The sequence below is a fragment of the Balaenoptera borealis genome (assembly GCF_965194805.1).
Source record: "Balaenoptera borealis genome assembly, chromosome: 3".
Taxonomy (NCBI): domain Eukaryota; kingdom Metazoa; phylum Chordata; class Mammalia; order Artiodactyla; family Balaenopteridae; genus Balaenoptera; species Balaenoptera borealis.
Window position 1 is genome coordinate 36681643 of NC_138866.1, and position 20459 is coordinate 36702101.

Here is a 20459-nt window from a genome sequence, read left to right on the forward strand (position 1 = left end):
TTTTAGCATATAAACTTTGGTATATTATCTCACGTATTTATGCATATCCTTGGCATGTTCATAAAATGTTTCATTAGGCATTCTGTAGCTCTAATTAGTTTAGTCAAATTGTTTGAACCTATCAAATTACTTCCATTCTACTCACCTCACCTAGAAAACTTCAAATGTTTATTTTTTTATTCAATTTTTATACCTTGTTCATATTTTTGTTCTCAACTACAGTACTTAAGTACGATTTTTACTTAGTCTATTATTTTTCCTTTTAATTGGTGCTAACTACTCTAGAAAGCTCTGTCCTTATTTTAATTCTTTAATTTTTATGTCTAGCCCCTGGAATCCTTATGTTCTTTTTTCTAATTTTTCTTCATACTCAAACTTCATACATTAAAAATTAGCCATGTACCATTTTACTCACGTGAGTCATTTCTCTGAATATTTTTACTTTAAAAATATGGGAGAGATTAAGACAAATTTCTGAGTTGTAATCCACTACTGCTTTAGTTGTGCTTTATTAATCTCTCAGATTCTTAGTCCTGTTTACTAAAAAATTATAAACATCTGAGCTGCACTGTAATTGGTGCCGAGCTTGTTAAGCACTGACTCCATTCCTCCAGGATTTCTGTTGGAGAAGAAAAGGCCCTTTAAGCAAGACTGTACCTGTGAGACAAAAAGAGAAACAAGATTCCACATATATCTATCTAGATTTCCCCATTCATTTTCAGATTTGGAGCCTAATCACATAAATTAAAAGGCAGGAGGAGGAGGCAACTTCTACAACCTTGATTCATTGCCTTCACAGCACTGGAGGGCAAGAAGCAATAGTAAGTAGGTACAGCTCTGTAGCTCCACCGCCGAAGAGAGAGGAAAGAAGTGAGGGGAAACAGGGCTGGAGAGAGGTGTTGGATAGTTTTCATTGCCCCTAGTTTTTTTTTTTTTTAATTTTTTTTTTTGATTTTTAATTTTTTTAATTAAAAAAAAATTTTTTTATTCCCCCTAGTTTTAAAAGGCAAGTAGTCTTTAAATGAACTCTTTGCCTTAATAAGGAAAATTGTACATTATACTGAAAGAAGCTTGTGCTGCTGTAGCTAGTTGCAAAACAAAACAAAAGGTGTGTGTGTCCTGTAACATGAAACTGGGAGAAAACACATCGTTGAGGTATGGCTTTCTGAAACTATAAACATCTCAGTTATGTAAAATTAGAGATTATGTTTAATGTTTATATATTTGCTTGCTAATTCTTGGCTGTTAGTATATGTCTAAAACTAAACCCCCTTTCCTAATGGATTAAACAATCCTTTTTACAGAGTGGTTGTATTTAGAAAGACCCCTGTTCTTTAATGGTGGGAAAGCCATTGCAATAGAGGTTTTGAAGAGGGTCATGGAAAAAAGTGGTCCCAAAGAAAATGATGTCCGCTAAGATGCTATATAGTTTGGAAATTTGTTTTGAGTCGATATTCTCTTTTTACTCTCTGATGGTCTCTGGGTTAGTTACAGAACTCTTATCAGGTTCCTATCAGTAATGTATATACCATATTTCATTTTAAGTTGTATTTCAGATTTAATTACTTGATAAACTACTGTATCCAAGACTAAGATGAATCAATTTTCTTGCTTCTTCTACAATATGGCTTTTTGAAAAATTCCTGATTTCTCATTTATCTTTTTGTGTATTTCCCCCATCTCTACTTGTTCTAATACTGCATGGCTCCGGTACTATTTCAATTCTTACTTAACACCTCAACGTTTCCCCACAAATCTCTGAGCTCACACTCTTTCAACTAAACCTATGCTAGTCAATATGTCTCTCAGTTCTCTTGGCAACTTGTTCTTTTATGCAAATTGTATACAAAAATATGACTTGCATATCTTAAAAATGTGATGTAAACAAAAAGAACAATACTGTTAAATTACTGTTCATAATCACAAAATTATACTTTTAAATATAGGAGTTATTTAAAATCCCTTTCATTATGAGAAGGGCATTACAATGCAAGTAATTCACATTAAAAGGCATTCTATTCAACAGATATGTTGATTGGTGGGCCAGTTTTGCCAGTGTTTTAATTCACATGTAATTCGTGTAGACCCTGTGTCAGCAACAACTAACAGTAATACTACTTTATCTGAAAAATGATAAACTATTTCCATTTATATGTTCTGTGATTATTTTACGGTTCTCAAATTTTAGTCCTTTACAGAAAAAAAAATAAAGCATGTTGATAAACTGCAATTTGCCATAACACATTCTCTCCAAATCTTAGTATAAAACACAAGACATGTTTTTTGCACACTCTGATAGAACAACCAGATTTGTAATTGATTTCTTTATTTTATTAGATTTGTCAATATACATGGCAGCTTTCTCAAATCTCAAAGTTCCAAAAGTATGTCACTTTAAAGGTGAAAAATCATTTTCCTTTAGATGTCATATTCCTAGAAAGCTATTAAAGTCTATTTATAAACAAAAATAATTCATAAACTAACACACTTTAGAAATCAGAATATTTTAAATTACTTTAAATGAATACAAGATATGCCTTTTTAATTAACTATCATAGTTAAATTTAATATCACAAAACAAAATGACTTGTCCCCACTAATTTCTCAAGTGGGGTAAAGTCATTGGGTTTTACACTTAATATAAGTTTTAAATGTGATTATTAAATGATAATATTTTATCAATTATAGGAAATATTCATTTATAGGAATTTCCTTAGGTTCATCAATCTTTTTAGGCCAAGTTTGAGCCCATGTCAACCTTCAAGGTTAGATTCAGTGCACCTAACCTGCCTATTAAGTTGTCAATTTAAGAATACGAATTTCATTGATAAGACAGGGAATAAACAGTGGCTAAATCACTGTTCAACTTACAAAAAAAAAAAAAAAGCTACAGTGAATGGGATAGTTTCAAATAACTAATTATTTAAAACAAAAAAAAAATTTTTTTTAAATTTAAACAGGAATGCCCAATGATGTTGGGTTTAAAATTTCACAGGGTAACCTTAGGAAAAAAAAAAAAAAAACACATAAAAATAGTGAAGTCATCACCTTATTGATAAAAAACTAAACTTTAATAGTCACTGAAGGGGTAACAACCACTTGTAGTCTACATTTAAAAGTAATTTTAATCATAGCTAAAACAAACTATAAACAAAGAATTCTATTAAAAATAACAAAAATGATAAACATTTAATAACACCTAAAATGTAGATACTTAATATCCTAAACAAAAATATTAAAGGTAAAGGGCCTTAAAATTTTTTTCAACAATTCATCTTATAAATTCATTTTCTAAATAGCTCATATCCTTTGCTTTGGTGTTTTGTCTCCTATCAGCTAAACATTATACAGTAGAAAATCACTTATGTTCTTTTCAAATGCTTGGCATTATAATGTGATCTCATATCTTTCCTCAAATTAAATTTTGCTCCACATATTCCACATGTATACAGGTGAACATCCATGTGCTGTTCCAACTGTTCATTATTTGGGAATATCTGAAAGCAGACCTGGCATATAGTCTCACCAGCAGATAAATGAGAAATCATATGCCGTACATGGTCATGTTTTCTGAAGTTGCCTTGATCACAAATGGAACAGACATACCTGGCCATGCCTTTGTGCATATCATTGTGGAGTCGCAACTGACGTTCCCTTAAAAACTGCTTTCCACATGTCTGACAAACAAACTGTTTTTCCTTGGTGTGAACAGTATAGTGTTCTCTTAAGTGACACCGCTGATAAAATCCTTTCCCACACAGATTACAAAAATGCTTTCGTCTGTGATCCCTTTCATTCTCTTCCATGATGGCACTCTTGAACATGTCTTGGTCTAGGCAGCTAGACATATGTTCAACCACTAGATTTTCAGTTTCAAAACGCTGGCCACAACTAACACATCGAAAAGGACAGGCAGAATGTTTAAATAACTGCTTTTTTTGGATATTGTTTATCTGGAAATGATTGTCCCTAAAATCATCCAACATTTCAACAAACATATCTCTGATTTCAGACTGTTCGTCAGGATTCTCTTCCATGTCCATTTTCTCCTCAGTACTTCCTAACCCGTTCATTGTCAGGTCTTGGGGCTCTCCACATCTCTGGGCATGTTCCTGAAGCTGTCTACCCTTCACAAGTATTTGTCCACATTTGCCACATGCACAGATATTTTCGATGTGTTTGGCTAAGTAATGAGATGACAGGTCCTCCTCAGTTATCGTGAGTCCACACAACTCACAGGATGCGTTTTCAGTATCCTCTTGTACTGGACTGCTGTTGTTAGGGGGCCTCATATTTTCTAAACCACCTCTTTCATCAGTGTTTATTGACATCCGAGGTTTTAGAGCTTTCCTCCCACTTTTTTTAATACTGACATCTTCTTCAACATAGTATCTATAAAATGGCTCTTCAGGTTCATCTTCTAATTCATCATTGTCAGTGGACTCATTACAGTCTTTATCAGTAACTTTAATAATGTTAAAGTCTTTCAGTTCATCTGTAGGGATATCTTCTGGTTCCATCTTGATAATGATTCTTTTCCTCTCAGCAGCTCTGCTTTTTTCTTCACTGGCTAGTTCAGACTCCACTGTGCTACTTTTTCTGCTTCCAGTGGTTGAAGTTGAGTCATCAGCAGCCTGGCTCGTGTCTCCTCTGTATTTGTCCATCTGTGCAGAAAATGTTTTAGAAGAATCCTTTTCAACAAATTCAGCTTTGATATTACTGTCTTTTCCATCTCTAATATCCACTATTCTGTGGTAGGATCTTGTATTTTGGTATGAATGTCGGTTAGTACAGGTTAGCACATGCTCATCTAGTAATTTCTCACAGCTAAAGCCAAATCCACAACTATCACAGGTAAAACTCCGTCCAAAGCGTCGTGAGACACGTTCTTTCGGAGTAGATAATTTGGACACAGAACTCTTTTTACATACATCAAATAATGGTTCAGGAAAATTACCTAATTGCAAAGACTCTTCATCAGGCTCTCTATTATGTGGTGTATTTACTGTTGAACTTGGCTCTGCACACCATCTATTGGCTTCACTGCCATTTCTAGCCACAGTGTCTTCATACATTCTTACCCCAAATATCATTTTGCTGTTCTGGTTGCTAGAAGCAGAAGATGAACATTTTGAACTAGAACAATCTGCATCCTGTATGTCTTCTAAACAGTCAGGAACATTGTACAGCTGTAGGTAGTTCATTGCCACTTTAAACTGCTCAAAACTGGAAGGAGCTGTCATAATTTTTCCTAAATACATAAACTGCAAAATGAGATCAAAACACTCGGCACTAATTTTCATGTTGCTGAGATTCAGCTGTGCAGTACTATGCTGATGATTCATGAAAAACATTCTAAAGTAGGAGCTACAGGCAGCTAGAACTGCTTTGTGTGCTTGAAAGTAAATGTCATCAATTGCAATACAACAGTCACAGAGGAAACCCCATTCCCTTTGGTTGTTGAGCTGCTGAAGGACGTAGCTGCTGTGGCTGGGCTTTGCCATCTTCTATTAATTAGAGACCTATGTAAAACAAAAATATTAAGGTCAGACAAGATATCAGAAAAGCACTTAAAAAAAAAGAATAGGGCTTCCCTGGTGGCGCAGTGGTTAGGAATCCGCCTGCCAATGCAGGGGACATGGTTTCAAGCCCTGGTCCGGGAAGATCCCACATGCCACGGAGCAACTAAGCCCGTGCGCCACAACTACTGAGCCGGCGCTCTACAGCCCACGAGCCACAACTACTGAGCCCGTGTGCCACAACTACTGAAACCCGCGCGCCTGGAGCCCGTGCTCCCCAACAAGAGAAGCTGCAGCAATGAGAAGCCTGTGCACCGCAACAAAGAGTAGCCCCCGCTCACCGCAACTAGAGAAAGCCCGCGCGCAGCAACGAAGACCCAATGCAGCCGAAAATAAATAAATTAATTAATTTAAAAAAAAGAATAATTTTGATCATGACCTATGACTTGTGTGAATTTACTATTACAATCAAGGTATGACTAGCTTTCCAGTCTAATGTAGCAAAGTGCAATAACATATACCTGAATCATTTAAAACTTGAAGGTGAAGATACCCAGCCATTTATTCAAGCATCTCGTTTTTATTTTAAGAAATACAAGCAAAGGTATCAAAAGCAAAAACCATACAGTCTTGGTTTCATTACGCCTTTAGGGTGAAAATGTATACTAAATTTGAAAGGAAAAAAGACACTAGTTTAAAAGTACTTGAAGGATACAAACAATGAAAGTTAAATAAAATAGCAATTTAAACTGAAAGTTAGTAATTCAGTCGCAGAGTATTAAAAACTTCTTAGATGATTGATATAAAGGAATGATTGCTCATCCTTAAGTGTGATATGGGTATTTTGGTTGTGTTAAAAGCATCCTTATTTTTTAGATAGACAGACTGCTGTATTTATTGATGAAATATCTAAGATATGCTTGCAAATAATCCAGTGGGGTGGGTGTGGGGGCTATAGATGATACAAAACTGGCCATGTGTTGAGAACTATTGATGCTAGGAGGCAGATATAGTTCTATTTTTGCATGGTTGAAAATTTCCTTAGAAAAATTCTATTTACAAAAGCTTATTAGAGGGCTTCCCTGGTGGCGCAGTGGTTGAGAATCTGCCTGCCAATGCAGGGGACACAGGTTCGAGCCCTGGTCTGGGAAGATCCCACATGCTGCGGAGCAACTAGGCCCGTGAGCCACAACTACTGAGCCTGCACTTCTGGAGCCTGTGCTCCGCAACAGGAGAGGCCGCGACAGGGAGAGGCCCGCGCAGCGCAATGAAGAGTGGCCCCCGCTTGCCGCAACTAGAGAAAGCCCTCGCACAGAAACGAAGACCCAACACAGCCATAAATAAATAAATTAAAAAAAAAAAAAAAAAAAAAAGCTTATTAGATTACATGGAAATGGCACCAAGCAAATAGGTTTGATCAATGCTCCTCTCTTTTCTTGATTATTGGAGAGGCAATAATTCTGTAGAGTCAGAGTATCTGTCTTATATTGCTTGGCTTGCACTTTACAGTATAAAGAAGCAGTGGATCTATTTGGGAAGGAGATATCTATCCTTAGATTGTAAATTTTTCTTCACTTTTCAATCATTAACACACCTTAGGTCGCACACCTCTTTCCAGAGGTAACCTCTCCAATTGTATATCTTCAAATCTGTTTATGCTATACCTACAGAGTCAACAGCTATTGAGTACCTACTACATGCCAGGCACATAGTTTTGCTTTTGTTGTTGTTCTTGTTTGTTTTTTACCTAAATGGTATTGTACTGTATATACCTTTCTGCAACCAGTTTTCTTCACTTATCAACATATAAATATTTTTAATGTATGGAGCTGACAATGAATAAAGAAGAGAGGAGAGGAGAATATTAAAAGTACTGTAAGTCCTATTACATTACAAAGCTAAAATAAGATAAAATTTTAGCCTTAATTTTTAATCTGTATACATAAAACTTCAGAATCTATCATCTACTCAAAAACAAGTTCTTATACAATTTGAACATAAAAAGAACATTTAACAAGCTGTTCAGAGAAATAAAACGTTCACTCTTCAGTCCACAAACCCTTCATTCCCTACAGTAGAAATTAAAAGATTATCTAACTTTACTTACTTCCACTTGTTTTTTATAAACTGTTTGTCCCAGATCACATGTGGATGACATACCCCTTTCCCCAACTACCTAAGGCCACTCTGCCTCCTTCTTCCTGCCTGAAGACAGGGTTACACAGTAGGCATGTGCACCTGGTGAAATGAAGGTGGCTTATAATGAGACCTGCTGCCTTCCTAAACTTGCAACCTCTAGGCCTTTTCTGTAAGCCAAATCAAGTATTTCAAGAAGGTACAGCATTTCAACCTTGTGTAACTCAGATATCTGTACTAGAATTGAAGAGTCATGTTCAGTATGTACCCATATACAAAATGCAATATATGCGCAGATCTTTATCAATGTGTTATTTATAACTTGAAATGCCTCGCAATAAGGTAGTTGTAAGTAAACCAAGGTAAATCTACTTCTTAAAATTCACCATCATGTGGCCTTTATGAAAATTATATTTATGAATGAAGGCTGTAGAAGAAAATGAGAAACGTTTTCAGGATGGAAAGTCAAGTAAATAAACACAGGCTATGAAATTACGTAACAATTACAATTACATAAAACAAATCCAAACAACAAAACCTTATTCAAAGGGTTAAAACACACACACACACACACACACACACACACACACACACACACACACACACACAGAGAAAAATACTGACCCCAAGCCCATTTTATGTAGGATGAGATTTCTAGGTCTATAGACATTTTACAGGATTCAGAGAGACCTTTAATGAAAAAAGAGGTAGAGGGATAGATATTATCTCAATTTTTTTTCCCTAGTAATAAGAGTTGTTCAAAAATGAAACGAACACATCTAGAGGATAATGAGTGCCCCGTGTAGAAGCAGGGATGAAATAATGTTGAGGACAGTATGGTACAGTGAAAAGAGCACAGGCTTTGGATCAGACAGGCCTGAGTTCCAACCTAGCTTTGCCACCTGAGGTAACTTGTTTGTCCTCATTGACTCCAAGTTTCCTGAACTGTCAAAGAGGGGATAATAATACCTCAAAAAAGTGGCATGGACATATATACACCACCAAATGTAAAACAGCTAGTGGGAAGCAGCTGCATAGCATAGCTGTACGGTGATCAGCTCGGTGCTTTGTGACCACCTAGAGGGGTGGAATAGGGAGGGTGGGAGGGAGACACAGAGGGAGGAGATATGGGGATATATGTATATGTATAGCTGATTCACTTTGTTATATAGCAGAAACTAACACACCATTGTAAAGCAATTATACTCCAATAAAGATGTTAAGAAATAATAATAATACCTCAAAAAACATATCAAACATTAGGGTTCACAGCAGCAATGTGTAAACCGTATAGTGCTTGGCACATGATAATTAATGGAAGTAACAGTGGCGATGCTTCCTTAAGCATAGGAGGTAAGTTTGACGAGATAATCTTACAGCTCCTTCCATATAAGAGTCCAGCAGTATGAAAGCCAATAGTTTATCTGTTAAAACTTTCAGGTTTTAAATGCCCTGTGCTTGAAATAATGACATGAAGAGCTTAAAAGTTCCAAGGACCCTTCTAATCTAAAGGAAAAGCAGTTTTATGGTCAGCAACCAAAATTAATGCAGCTACATAGAAGACCGATATGATAGACACATCTGTAGCTATAGTCATAATTCAATTAAATTAGTGAACATACATTCTGTATTAACATAAACAAGACACTAAAGCATATAAGAGGATCAACAGCATTTTAACACACATTTATTAATTCAACAAACATTTGTTGAGTATTCTATCTTCGCCTCGTAAGGCTGGAAGCTGAACAAGTACCTTTTGGTCAAAAATTAATGCTAACACTACAGCTCCTAGGCTGACCTAAAACTGTAGTTTCTATAATGTTATTATGCAAATGCCCAAGTTCTGAGTAAAGTGGATTTTAGGGAGAGTAACTTTTAATAGCAATCATTCACACATTAGTACCAACAACTCTGTTCTTGTTACACCTCATTCAGAAAAGCCTTAAGAAGGCTTAATAACAGCAAAACAAAAACAAATAAGCAAAAAGGCGGGAGGTGGAATCATGGGTGAAGGATCTAAATTCCTGTGAGACTTTTAGTTTGTTATGTCTTGAGAATAATTTTTGCATTAAAATGTTTGTATTTCACTCACTTTTATTAATTAAACAATAATTTCATTCAAATTCCAAAAAAGGTTTGCTCTCTTCAATTTTAAAAATATCCTTAATAATGCTACCCAAAAAACTTAGTGAACTTTGTTATAGTAAAGCTTGTTACCTGTTTTCAATAATTGCTTATATTTCAATTCTTGTTTTTATAATGACATTCTGTGATTGCTTTTGTTTGTGTTACTAGCTACATCACTGGTAGAACAAGTTTGTACAGCTAGAAGTTCTTCAAGGGCTGGGGTTGAGAGCAGAAACTTCAAACGTGATCCAAAGCCAAGGGTTCTCCTAAGGCTAGGATACCCAGTGTGGATGCAGTTCTCCAGAGGAATAAGGAGGTAGGTGATGCAAAAATGTTTACACTGAATTTTAAAAATTTTAGTTTGAAAAAGTTTAACCAGCTCATCTCAAATTCAAAAACAGCTACCAAACACATTAAGAATATTCAGTAATTTAGATATTCATAGGCTTTTAGAGCTTAGAGATCTAATCTAGTCCAACATGCTTATTTCATAGAAGAAGGACAAAGATGTTGTGCTGTTAAACAATGTTATCAAGGGTTAACTGTGGTTAAAGTATTATAGGTACTAGGATTCCTGCCCACCCAGCACGGTACTAACCACTGAACTGTGGTTACTACATGCTCCTTGGTACTTTGCAGTGTACCCCCGTATGTAAAGAACAGTCAGCAAGGACTGGGCATGAGTCCTTAACATAGGGTTTGTTAAGGCCCTTGCACAAGAAACTACGCCCTCTGAACTCTATCTGTAATGTGGTTATATCTGTATATGCACATCTAGTCTCACTCAGTAGACGTGTTCCCTAAGTTATACTCTGTAAGCTGTTTCAGTAAATTTCTCACTGACACAGTAAGGTTTCAGAAATACTTTTCCTTCATTGCTAAATCTCTTAAATGGAAAAAAGGTTTTGCTGGACGTTTCTTTTGCCCTAGCCTTAGTGAAATGATAATTTAAGGGTCTATAAATAAGCATATAAAGTGAATGAAGAAGCAACTTAAAGGAATTTTTGAGTGACTCCTTCCATAAGGCAAACAACCACCCTCTGTGTCCCAGACTTGCATTATCAAGGACATTCCCCTGAGAACGATTTGCATAGCCTCAGTGAGTCTACAGTTCAGCGTCCTAATCTCTGAACTACTAACAATTACCTCTGGGTCTCAAGGGACATTTAAGTACATACATTCATTTCCTCGTACCTATTTCTATGTCTTATATGACTGAATGTATGTATATGGACTTAACCTGTGGGCTATAGACTGACTAGCTTCTTAAGAAACTTGAAATGTAGTGAAAGGATTCTCTCCTGTTTATAAATCAGAGTATCAGAATGTATTGAACACCTACAATGTTCCCAACATGGCATAAAGCATTGAGGTGGAGGGTGGAGAAGGACGGTATACAGTAATATGTAATATGTAATATGAGGGATTACATTTTATAGCAAGAAATGATTTGAGAAAAATTAAGTACTGAATTATATTGAATAAAGTTCAGTATGCATTTAGAAAAAGCATGAATTGTACTACAACAGTAGTGGGCTTTAGGAAGGATTTGAGTGAAGTCTTGATGAATGAGTAGAAGAAAGAAAAATAGAAAGCGGTGTGGGGAAGGCATTTCAGGTATCTGTATTGGTATGTACGTAAAAAATTGGGGAGAGGTACACAGCAGCATAAACAAAAGCTTGGAAATGTAATGCGAGGGAAGGTAAATTTGTTTTACTGGCCTTAGTACCAATGTGCCAGGATCTAGTCTAAGCAGGTGTGTGTGTGTGTGTGTGTGTGTGTGTGTGTGTGTGTGTGTGTGAGATATATCTGCTTAGACTAGAGCCTGGCATATCAATAGTAAGATATATATATATACACACATATATGAATATATATTGTGTATTATATATAAAACATGTATGTATGCATGTAAATATGTATATCATTTTATCATTTACTCCTCATAACAAACTCTACAAAGTACATTCTGTTTTAAGACCCATTTCCAGATAAGAAAACAGAACACAATGTTATATAACCTTCCTAAGGCCACAGAGGACTGGGTGAGATTAGAACACAAGCAATATGACTCGAGCCTGAGATCATAGCCTTAACGACTTTGCTACCTATAAAAATAAGGTCACCTTGACAAAATTCTTTCCTAGAATTCCATTTTCCAGGGTATACAGTGTTCCAATCTCTAAATTTAAACTAAAGAAAATTCTTTAAGTTTTCTCCTTGAGATTTCCAGTAAGAACTGGCTGTACAGGCTCACAAAGATAAAAGGTTTTAATTCCAGGCACTGAAATTGGACAGACATGATAAAGTTTAGAAAATTTTATTCACTTTTTAGAACAAGCATCCTGGCTGATTATTAGACAGCAAATTCAGTACTTAGTACAGGAAGTTCTGAAATTATAACTGGGTTATGTTCCAAAACTTTATTTTTAAGTTAGTTATTTGGAACTTGAAACACATATTCCCATAGAAACAAAGCTATAAATGGTGGCTCCATTCTGTGCTCACACCCTAAAGTCTTTAAAAACCCAAATGTAGCTGTGTGTTCATTCAGCCTAACTGTGCTGTAGTAGTACTTGCATCTTTAGGACTAACAGAGGGACTGTACAGCAATGCCTACTACACTCAACTCTCCAGGATGGGGACGAGGCTAAATGGCCTTTGTGTTCCCCGTGCCTAGCACACTGCCCATGTAGTTGGCACTTAATGCATGCTTGTTAAATGAAAGTGTTAAAAAAGAGCCCGGGGAGCAGACACCGATAGATTTGAATACCAGCTCTACTACTTATTCAGCTATGAATTTTCTTCACCTCTCTAAGCCTGCTTTCCTCATGTATTAAATAGAGATAATCATACTTCTCACAGAACTCTTGTATAAACTAGAGATGACAAATGTTTGTCTTTTCAATCCAAGAGTAATAGGATTTTTCTTAAACATTAATGTCATCATTGTGAACAAAGTTCACAGAATTTTACCAAGTGATGATCAAGTTCAACCCGCTACTTCATAGATGAGAAAACAAATGGAGGCCCTGAGAGGTTAAGTCACATACTCAAAGTCACGTCTTGTTTTTGTGGCTGACAGGATGGGACCTTGGTCTCCTCAATCTTGGTCTAGGGCTCTTCCTTCTATTCTAACAGCCGCCCCCATATACAGCAACATGTGGCTGTCTGCTTGCTTCTCTGCATCAATTATGTCTTCCTGAAAAATAGGAGCTGTTCAAATTTGCAAGGGTTGTTTGCACCTGCACAAAATGGCCTGAGGCTGTTATGCTCTTGGAGACTGTAGTTTGTTGGATGGTTAGTATTTTTCTGTCTCCCTACTTGTCAGGCCAACAGCTGTCACTTGTAAAAGGTGTGCTGATCTCCTGCTGCCCGCCATTTCAATCTGTTATGGGTTATGAAATTAGACAAAAACTCATTGAAACTGAATCTACATAAATAATTTTCTGTGAGGACCTAGGGAAGTGTTCTATGAATAAGATAAGGTTTTAATTCATGCACTTTGTTTAATCTATCTTAATTGTTGACAGGCAACAAATTGCCTTACTCTTTTGCTTCAGGTCAGGCCACTGGATAGCTGGGGTTGTCAACCAAATAACTCTGAATAACTGAGGTGTTACTGTAGTTAAGCTGCTAGGTCTGGGAAATGAATTCGTCCACACAGAAAGCAAAGGGAACATAGTGGCTCCTGAAATTTTCCTCTCTTCCTCCAGGAGTGGAAGAGGAAAAGCATTTAATTCAGGCAGTCTAAATGTTGATCTGTTTATCCTGAAGAGGCAACATGGCATCTCCTGACCACCAGAGGGCACTGGGTGAAGAGCAGGCTTCTCTCAGCAAAAAGCAGCTTCACCAGGAAGTCCCTTTTTGCACGTGGCATTCGTATTCTTAGGGTTCATCTTGTGGAACTTCTATTCCAGCGTACTCACGCTGTGACTTTGTCTGGGACCCACCTAAAACTGCTCCTCCCCCTTCTCCAGCATGCACCAATCACCCGGGATACTTGGGAGTCACCTGGGATTTCTTCTTCATAATTAACTATTAAGTCTTGCCAGTTTTCTCACTAAATATTTCTCAGATTTGCCCCTCGATTCCATCTTTACCTTCCCTGTCCTCTGAGGCCTCTATCATTACTCCTGAATTATTACAATAGGCTCCTTAACTGGTCCCTCAAATCCATCCTTCACCCTCAGATGATTCATAAAGAACAAAAATCAAACCCTGTCATTCTGCTTCTGTGGGTCCTTTCACATACCCTCAGACTGAAGAGCAAACTCCCTCCCAAGGGATACAAAAGCCCTCCGTGCCCCCCCCCCATCTAGTCTCCTATGTGGCTACTTCCTGCTTCAAACTTCTGTTTAAGCGGCATAAAACTGCTGGCCACCACCCCATCCTCCAAGCCCATATACTTCGTGTATTTCTTACCTCCATTTTTACTCATGCTGATTGGTTCTCCTGTCTGAACCGGCCACATATCTTTTAAGAATCAGTTTATCACCTCCTCCAGAAAGCCTTCTGCAAGACCTCCCTCTCCCACTGTTTTAGGTTTTGATATTACTCTGTGTATTATCTCCTTATTTTGCACTTATTATGCTATTTTTTTAATCATCAGAACAGCAACATAAAGTAGATGTTAAAGCACAGACTAACCAGACTGCCTGGGTTCAAATTCTGGCTCTGCCACTTATTAGGTGTGTGAACTTGAGCAGGTTGCATCCAATCTGTGCTTCAGTTCTCTCATCTGAGAATGGGGATTGTAATCCTTCCTAGGGTTTAGTTACTGTAAGACAGTGTGTCACGGAGCAAGTGCTAAATAATAATCAGCTTCCACAATTACATATATGTTGGTCTCCCCACTAGACTATGAGCAACTTGAAGGCCAATATTTTGGCTTGTTCGATTCTCTGCAACACAGTGTGTGTACTCAGTAAATGTTGCTGCGTGAAAACTGGTGAGGCAAGGGGATATGGGGATATATGTATACATATAGCTGATTCACTTTGTTGTACAGCAGAAACTAACACAACATTGTAAAGCAATTATACTCCAATAAAGATATATATAAAAAAAAGAAAACTGGTGAGGCAGCTCTAAGATGATGGGAGGGACTACCCAGTTTCCTTCTTTCAGCAAGTCCACACATAATATTTTTTAACTGTATTGTTTCCAATTGTGTAGCTCCAAGTGCTACTTTTTTAACTCTAACCAAAATCCTGAAAATTTCACCCTCATTAAGTCAATGAAACCAATAAAGAGTATCATAAAAAGTATGTTCATTCTAAGAAGTTTAACTCCATTTTTAAGTCTTAAATCTATTTAACATTTAAGATTTCCCCTCATCCCAAAGCAACTAACACAGCAAAAGCCTTCATGCTTTCATACATGCTATTCCCTTTGCTTAGAGCCTTTTCAACATCCAGCTCACTCTCTTCAGGAAGTTCTTTCTGATTCCAGGGTAAGGTAGATGCCTCTTCTGTGCTTCCAAAACAGCCTATACCTACAACTATAGGGTGACAAATAATGTATCATCCAAACTGGGATGCTATGTCTATCATCACACGCGCGGCAGGGATTATAATGATATGGTTCCCCTGCTTTGCTGTAAGCTGCTTGAGATCATGGCACTGTCTTAGTCATCGCTGTATCCCCTGAGTCTCTAACAGTTGCCTGACATTTAGTTGATATTTGATCAGTTTTTGAATGAATAAGTGTTGAAGAAGGGAAGTTTTATTTTGCTCATCAATTTTTTGCATTATTTCAATTATGGCAACGTTTATATAGTAGTCAAAAATCTACAAAGTGATTTCCCATACATTATACAACTGATCCTTACAACAACCCCGAGGTAGGTATCTTTGTTATCCTCATTTTGTGAATGAGGAAACAGGTTCAGTGGTTGGTACTGAAGCGCTCATCTTGTAAGATGGGACTCAAACTCTGACCCTTTTGATTCAGAGCCCTAAGTTTCTGTTTTTGTAAACCAGAAAACACTCTTTCTGGCAATGACTATTAACTGAAGTGTCCCCTTGGACATTCTAAGCCTCCCAGAGTCACCCCATTCTCATAAAGCCCCATATTGCAGGCAGAATGCCCTGCGCTCCCCATCTCCGCTTCCATCTTCTGACTCCCACGGCCCATCAGAGGAAGCCCTCCCCTAATACAAAAGATTTAAAGTGAGGATGGAGCTCTTCAGTTATCTCTAAAAAGGATCGCATGCATCTCACACAGACAACAAACAGAAAATCTGGTTGGCAATTTAATTCTTTCTTTAATTTGCCAATTTTATTTTGCAAATGATTTGTTCCCAACGCTCTCAAATAACAAATGCTGTGATTTAACTTCTATGTACTATTTTGGGGATTTGTTTTCAGAACATCAACTACTTCACAGGTTACTCTTCTTGAATATACCAGGCTAAGGAATAAGTGATTCTGTACTCTAAGACTTCTTATACAGATAACTATACATGGCACAATACAAGTATACTTAGAAATCTATCTTAAATATGTACCATCTCCTTCTAGGCCACATCTGAAAACCACTGTCATTAATCCCCTTCTTTCCTCTAATTTCCTTTCCTTGATGTTTGGTATGCTACCTCTGGATATAGATCAAGAGGGACCTCTCATCCCGTAACAGCACAGGTATTATCTTGGCAGTGGCCTTAATGGCAAGTATACCCACTCCTTCCCAACTATAGATTATGAAACTCTTTACAAATGTGAGGGTTTTGTTTTGTTTTGTTTTAATGAGTTTGGCAAGTATAAATCAACCCATCAAAGGCTTGACACCAACATTAACATTAAAAGTGTGAGAACTAGCCCACCAAGCTACAGTAAGTACTTCATAAGGACAAACCTACAATAGTAGCCCTGTTGTATTTAAGCTCTCACATCTGTTACTTAATCATAGAATTTTAAATCAGTCCAATGCAAAACATTCCCTTTCCTCTACCTGGCCATTTCTCACCAACCTGAGCAGTGAATAGAGAACATGAGCCCATGAATCATCACAGCCATGCCTAGCCAGGGTGAGGCACACACAGCAGCACAGTATGACCAAATGTTGCTTTCTCTCATTTTAAACAAGGAATTGACTGTTAACAGAGATTACCTCTGGGGAGTGGGAGTCAGAAATGACTTTCATTTTTGTTTTTTATGTACTTTGGTATAGGCTGAATTTTTACAAAGAGCATGAATTTTATATATAAAAGCCTTTCCATTTTGAGAAAAAAAGAGACACTAATCACTTTTAATTTGGTTCCCATAAGAGTATAAGAATAATGTCAATATTTTATGGTAAGAGATACCAGCACAAGAAGAAAAAATCAGGAGAAAAAAAATCCTATATACACCAAAATGACCTCTCAAGCAAATATATCTCAATTTTTTTCAAATATATCTCAATTCTTTTTTGGAAGACAACAGATTGTGGCTTAAAAGTAAAAATCTATGGAAAATTTTCTGCATTTTTATCCCAAATGGTTTCCTCCCCTTTGCGCCAGAAGCTTAATAGCAAAGGTTTAGCACTTTTCCTGGATGGAAGAGAGGCCTGAAAGCAGGCACTTCTTTTCTCTTGCACATTAGAATGGTTGTCCTGCAAGGAACACAGAGATACCCTTAAAAAGTTCCATGGACTATACCTTTCCCAGAGCCTGGCAAAAGAGGAGAATGAGGAAAGAGTACAAAAATTTAGCTGTGTTAAAGCGAAATCAAACACAAGGTCAAGAGCAAGTGGCTGAGACTGTGCTCTGCCCTGCTAAGGTCCTGGTTAAATACAGTCTCTCTTTTCTCTGACAATGATGCACCAGGGCTCCCCACTGCCTCCAATGTAGGCCGTGTTGGGGTAGGAAGAATAGAAAGGCTTCAGGTAAGGTTGCTCAACGTGAGTTATTTTTCTATACCATGAAAATTTGGTTGTAATGGAGAAATCTGCTTTTAAAATGAATGTAAGATGCTGATTGAAAGCTCTACTTGCAGACTGTCATTATTTTATCAATCTTTGGGAAAGCATTTCACCTCCACTATGCTTCAATTTTCTCTGTTTAAGATGAGGAAGCCCCATCTAGCTTCCAAATACGTCCAGTTATTATTGAAACTTTATTAGATATCCAGCAAGTGATTCAAAAGGAAAGTTCTGAGGTTCTGATGGCCAGCCATCATTGAAGCTTCATCGTTTTGTATTCCAAGTGTCCTCATCATATCCATTTGCAATGACAAAATTTCATAATTTCAAAGGAGCGAGTGGTGATTGCTTTGGAGTTATCATGAGAACTGCATCCTTCACCAAATCTGCTCCAGAGTGCCTTGAACTTCAGCTCAAGAGGCTGATTCTAAGTCTCAGAAAGCCTGGGACCACTTCTTGGGATCGAGTGTCAAAGGGAAAATTGTTCCTGGCATAGTTTTCCTGCCGTGATACTGCATGGAAATATACTTAGGCCAATAAGTAATCTGCGTGTACCTACCACGTTGAAGCTTGATTTAGGAATATTATTACACACAAATTCCATACTGTCCCCAGAAAACATCAAGTACTTTCATCAACATCTCCCTGACGCTCCCAATTTGGAAAATGTCATGTCAACCTTTCAGATCACGCAGACGCGCTGCTTAGGTAGGAAGGGAGACTGGGAGGGTGGCTAAGCTCAGACCCAAACCTACATATTTTAGCGGTAACAACTCCTGATCTACATCCAACACATTTACCGAACACTAACAGAACTTCTAGCAAGCGCCCACCACTGGAAGCGAAAGCACTCTTTTCCCAAGAAACATATCTTTCCACTGAAAATCCCCAAACCCGAGACCTACCACTTTTTACTGAACAAAAAGCTTGTGTGCCGGGAGGAGGGAGTGGGAAAAAGCGTGGCAAGAATTTGCACGGCTCTTACGCCTCCTCCCTCGGAGCGCGCCCAAGTCTGCGGCCTCGGGCTCCGGGACACTTCCCCTCCCACCCGCCAAGGAGCCGCGGCTGTAAGTTGAGAGAAGCGGGCTCTGGGCACGTCAATCAACCGGGTCCTCCCGCCTCCCGTCTACACCTCCCCTCCCCCCTCAAAAAAATAAAGGCAGAGAAAGAAAGGAAAAAGAAGGTAACTAATTTGGGAACTAGTCTCCGTGGGGGCTTCGCCTCCGACCCAGAGAGGCCACACGTCCCCGACCAGGCGCGCCGGCGGGCGGCGGGATCAAGCAGGCGGCCCAGCAGCCACCCGTCGCCGGGTCCTCGCCGCGCGCCCGCCGCGCTCCGGCTCCCCGCACTGGTCGGCGCCGCTCCGGCCCCGCACTCCGCTAAGCCCGCGGCCCGCCGCCTTCTGGCCCGGGCCAAAGTTGCGCAAATAGCCCCACAAATGGCAAATACTCACCGGCCGCAGCAGGAACAGGGGCTGCGGAGATTTTAGGGAGTTTAAGGCAAATCGGCTACGGGAAAGGCGGGCGGAGGCAGAGGGGCCGAGAGCTGCAGTGGCGGCAGCGCGCGGCGCTCGGGCTGGGCTGCGCGGAGAGGCTCTGGCTCTGCCAGGGACTGTGCTGCAACAAAGGACTTCCGCTGCCGCACAGCCGCGCCTGCCGCACCGCACTGAGCCGGCCCCGCTTACGCGGCGACTCCGGGTCTGCCCACCAGTTCGCTGCGGCGTCCGCCAGCCTTCCCCTCCCTCTCGACCGCCCACCCACTCCGCCGCTGGCTGCTAGGGGCACCCGCGGTCGCCTGTTTGTTGCAACAAGTTTTTGCGTCGGGCTCCGAGGAGGCTGGCGCAACCCGCACCGCGGGGGCCGGCGCGGCGGCGGCCTGACCACCCCTCTCGCCCCTTTCCCAAGGGTAGGCTTGGGACCTCCTCCTCCTCCTCCTGTTTGCACAGCTGGATGGGACTGGGCTCCTCCCGACTCCCCAAGGGCAAGATGCTGCTTTCCCACTCCGTCCAGATGTCAGACCCCGGCCCCAAAGGGCTCAGCAACTAGGCCTTCCCTCACAGTACGTCCCTGGCGTTCTGGGGGCGCCGGCACCCTTGCCCTGACCCGTGCGCGGCCAGTCGATTCAGGATCGCCCATTCCCCGCGCCTCCCCCACCCTTGCCTTCCGTGGGCCTGTCCGCCTCTGGCCTTGAGTCACTTCCCCCGCCATGCCCCACCCCGCCCAGCCGGCCTCCCCTCCCAGGCTCCCGTGGCTCAGCTTCCCTGGCCCCGCGCCCTCATCCCTCTTCCCGCGAACACGCGGGAACATCCTTCCCCGCCCCCATCTGCTAACTGAGGGGGTGCCTGTGCTTTTGCACACCCTGGGGAAAGTCCCCGGGTCACGCGGTTGTGTGTGGGGAGCCTGACGCTCAGGCTCGTCTCCACGCTTCCGCCTACACAGTCGCGACTAGCGACCGTGGCAAAGCCACCCGGAGCGCGGGCCGACCCCCCACCCGGCCACTTGAGCGGGCGGGCGCGCACCTACGCACCTACGCACGCACGCACGCACGCACACCGGCCCCCCCCCCACCCCCCAGCCCCTCTGGTGCGCCAGCTACCATGCGCGCGGTCACGTGGGCCCATCCCGGGACGGCTGGCGCGGGAAGCCGCGCGAGAGCGGGCCGCGGGGTGCGTGAGCCGGCGCCGCCGCGTGACGTACGCGGCGCGGGAGCCGCCCCTCCCGCACGGAGGAGTCAGCCGGCCGCCCGCCGCGGCGGCCTCTGGGTAAGTGA

At 40.3% G+C, this 20459-nt stretch overlaps 2 protein-coding genes across 8 annotated transcripts in view; one reads left to right on the forward strand and one right to left on the reverse strand.

Moving 5' to 3' along the window:
• Positions 1 to 2951: 2951 nt before the first annotated feature.
• On the reverse strand, positions 2952 to 20365 carry ZBTB1 (zinc finger and BTB domain containing 1). Of its 3 annotated transcripts, none has more exons than XM_082386535.1 (2): positions 20286 to 20365; positions 2952 to 5522 (listed from the first exon to the last, which is right to left on the reverse strand). In XM_082386535.1, exon 2 carries the CDS (start codon positions 5502 to 5504, stop codon positions 3363 to 3365), a length of 2142 nt encoding a protein of 713 aa, XP_082242661.1. In that variant the 5' UTR covers positions 5505 to 5522; positions 20286 to 20365; the 3' UTR covers positions 2952 to 3362. The 3 variants fall into 3 exon arrangements, with proteins under 3 accessions (XP_082242661.1, XP_082242660.1, XP_082242662.1); XM_082386534.1 differs by lacking the exon at positions 20286 to 20365 and adding an exon at positions 19144 to 19859; XM_082386536.1 differs by lacking the exon at positions 20286 to 20365 and adding an exon at positions 18596 to 18708.
• Positions 20292 to 20459, forward strand: part of ZBTB25 (zinc finger and BTB domain containing 25) — a 62810-nt gene continuing 62642 nt past the window's right edge. For 4 of the 5 annotated variants that reach the window (XM_082386626.1, XM_082386625.1, XM_082386624.1 and 1 more), the window contains exon 1: positions 20319 to 20451. The gene's annotated coding sequence lies outside the window, so the exon portion shown is untranslated. Of the gene's footprint in view, positions 20452 to 20459 lie in introns of all 5 variants that reach the window. The other variant, XM_082386628.1, reaches the window with a different exon arrangement.

What these genes read in the sequence shown, in the direction of transcription:
- ZBTB1 (XM_082386535.1), bottom strand. Translation starts at nt 5,504, where the DNA reads ATGGCAAAGCCCAGCCACAGCAGCTACGTCCTTCAGCAGCTCAACAAC.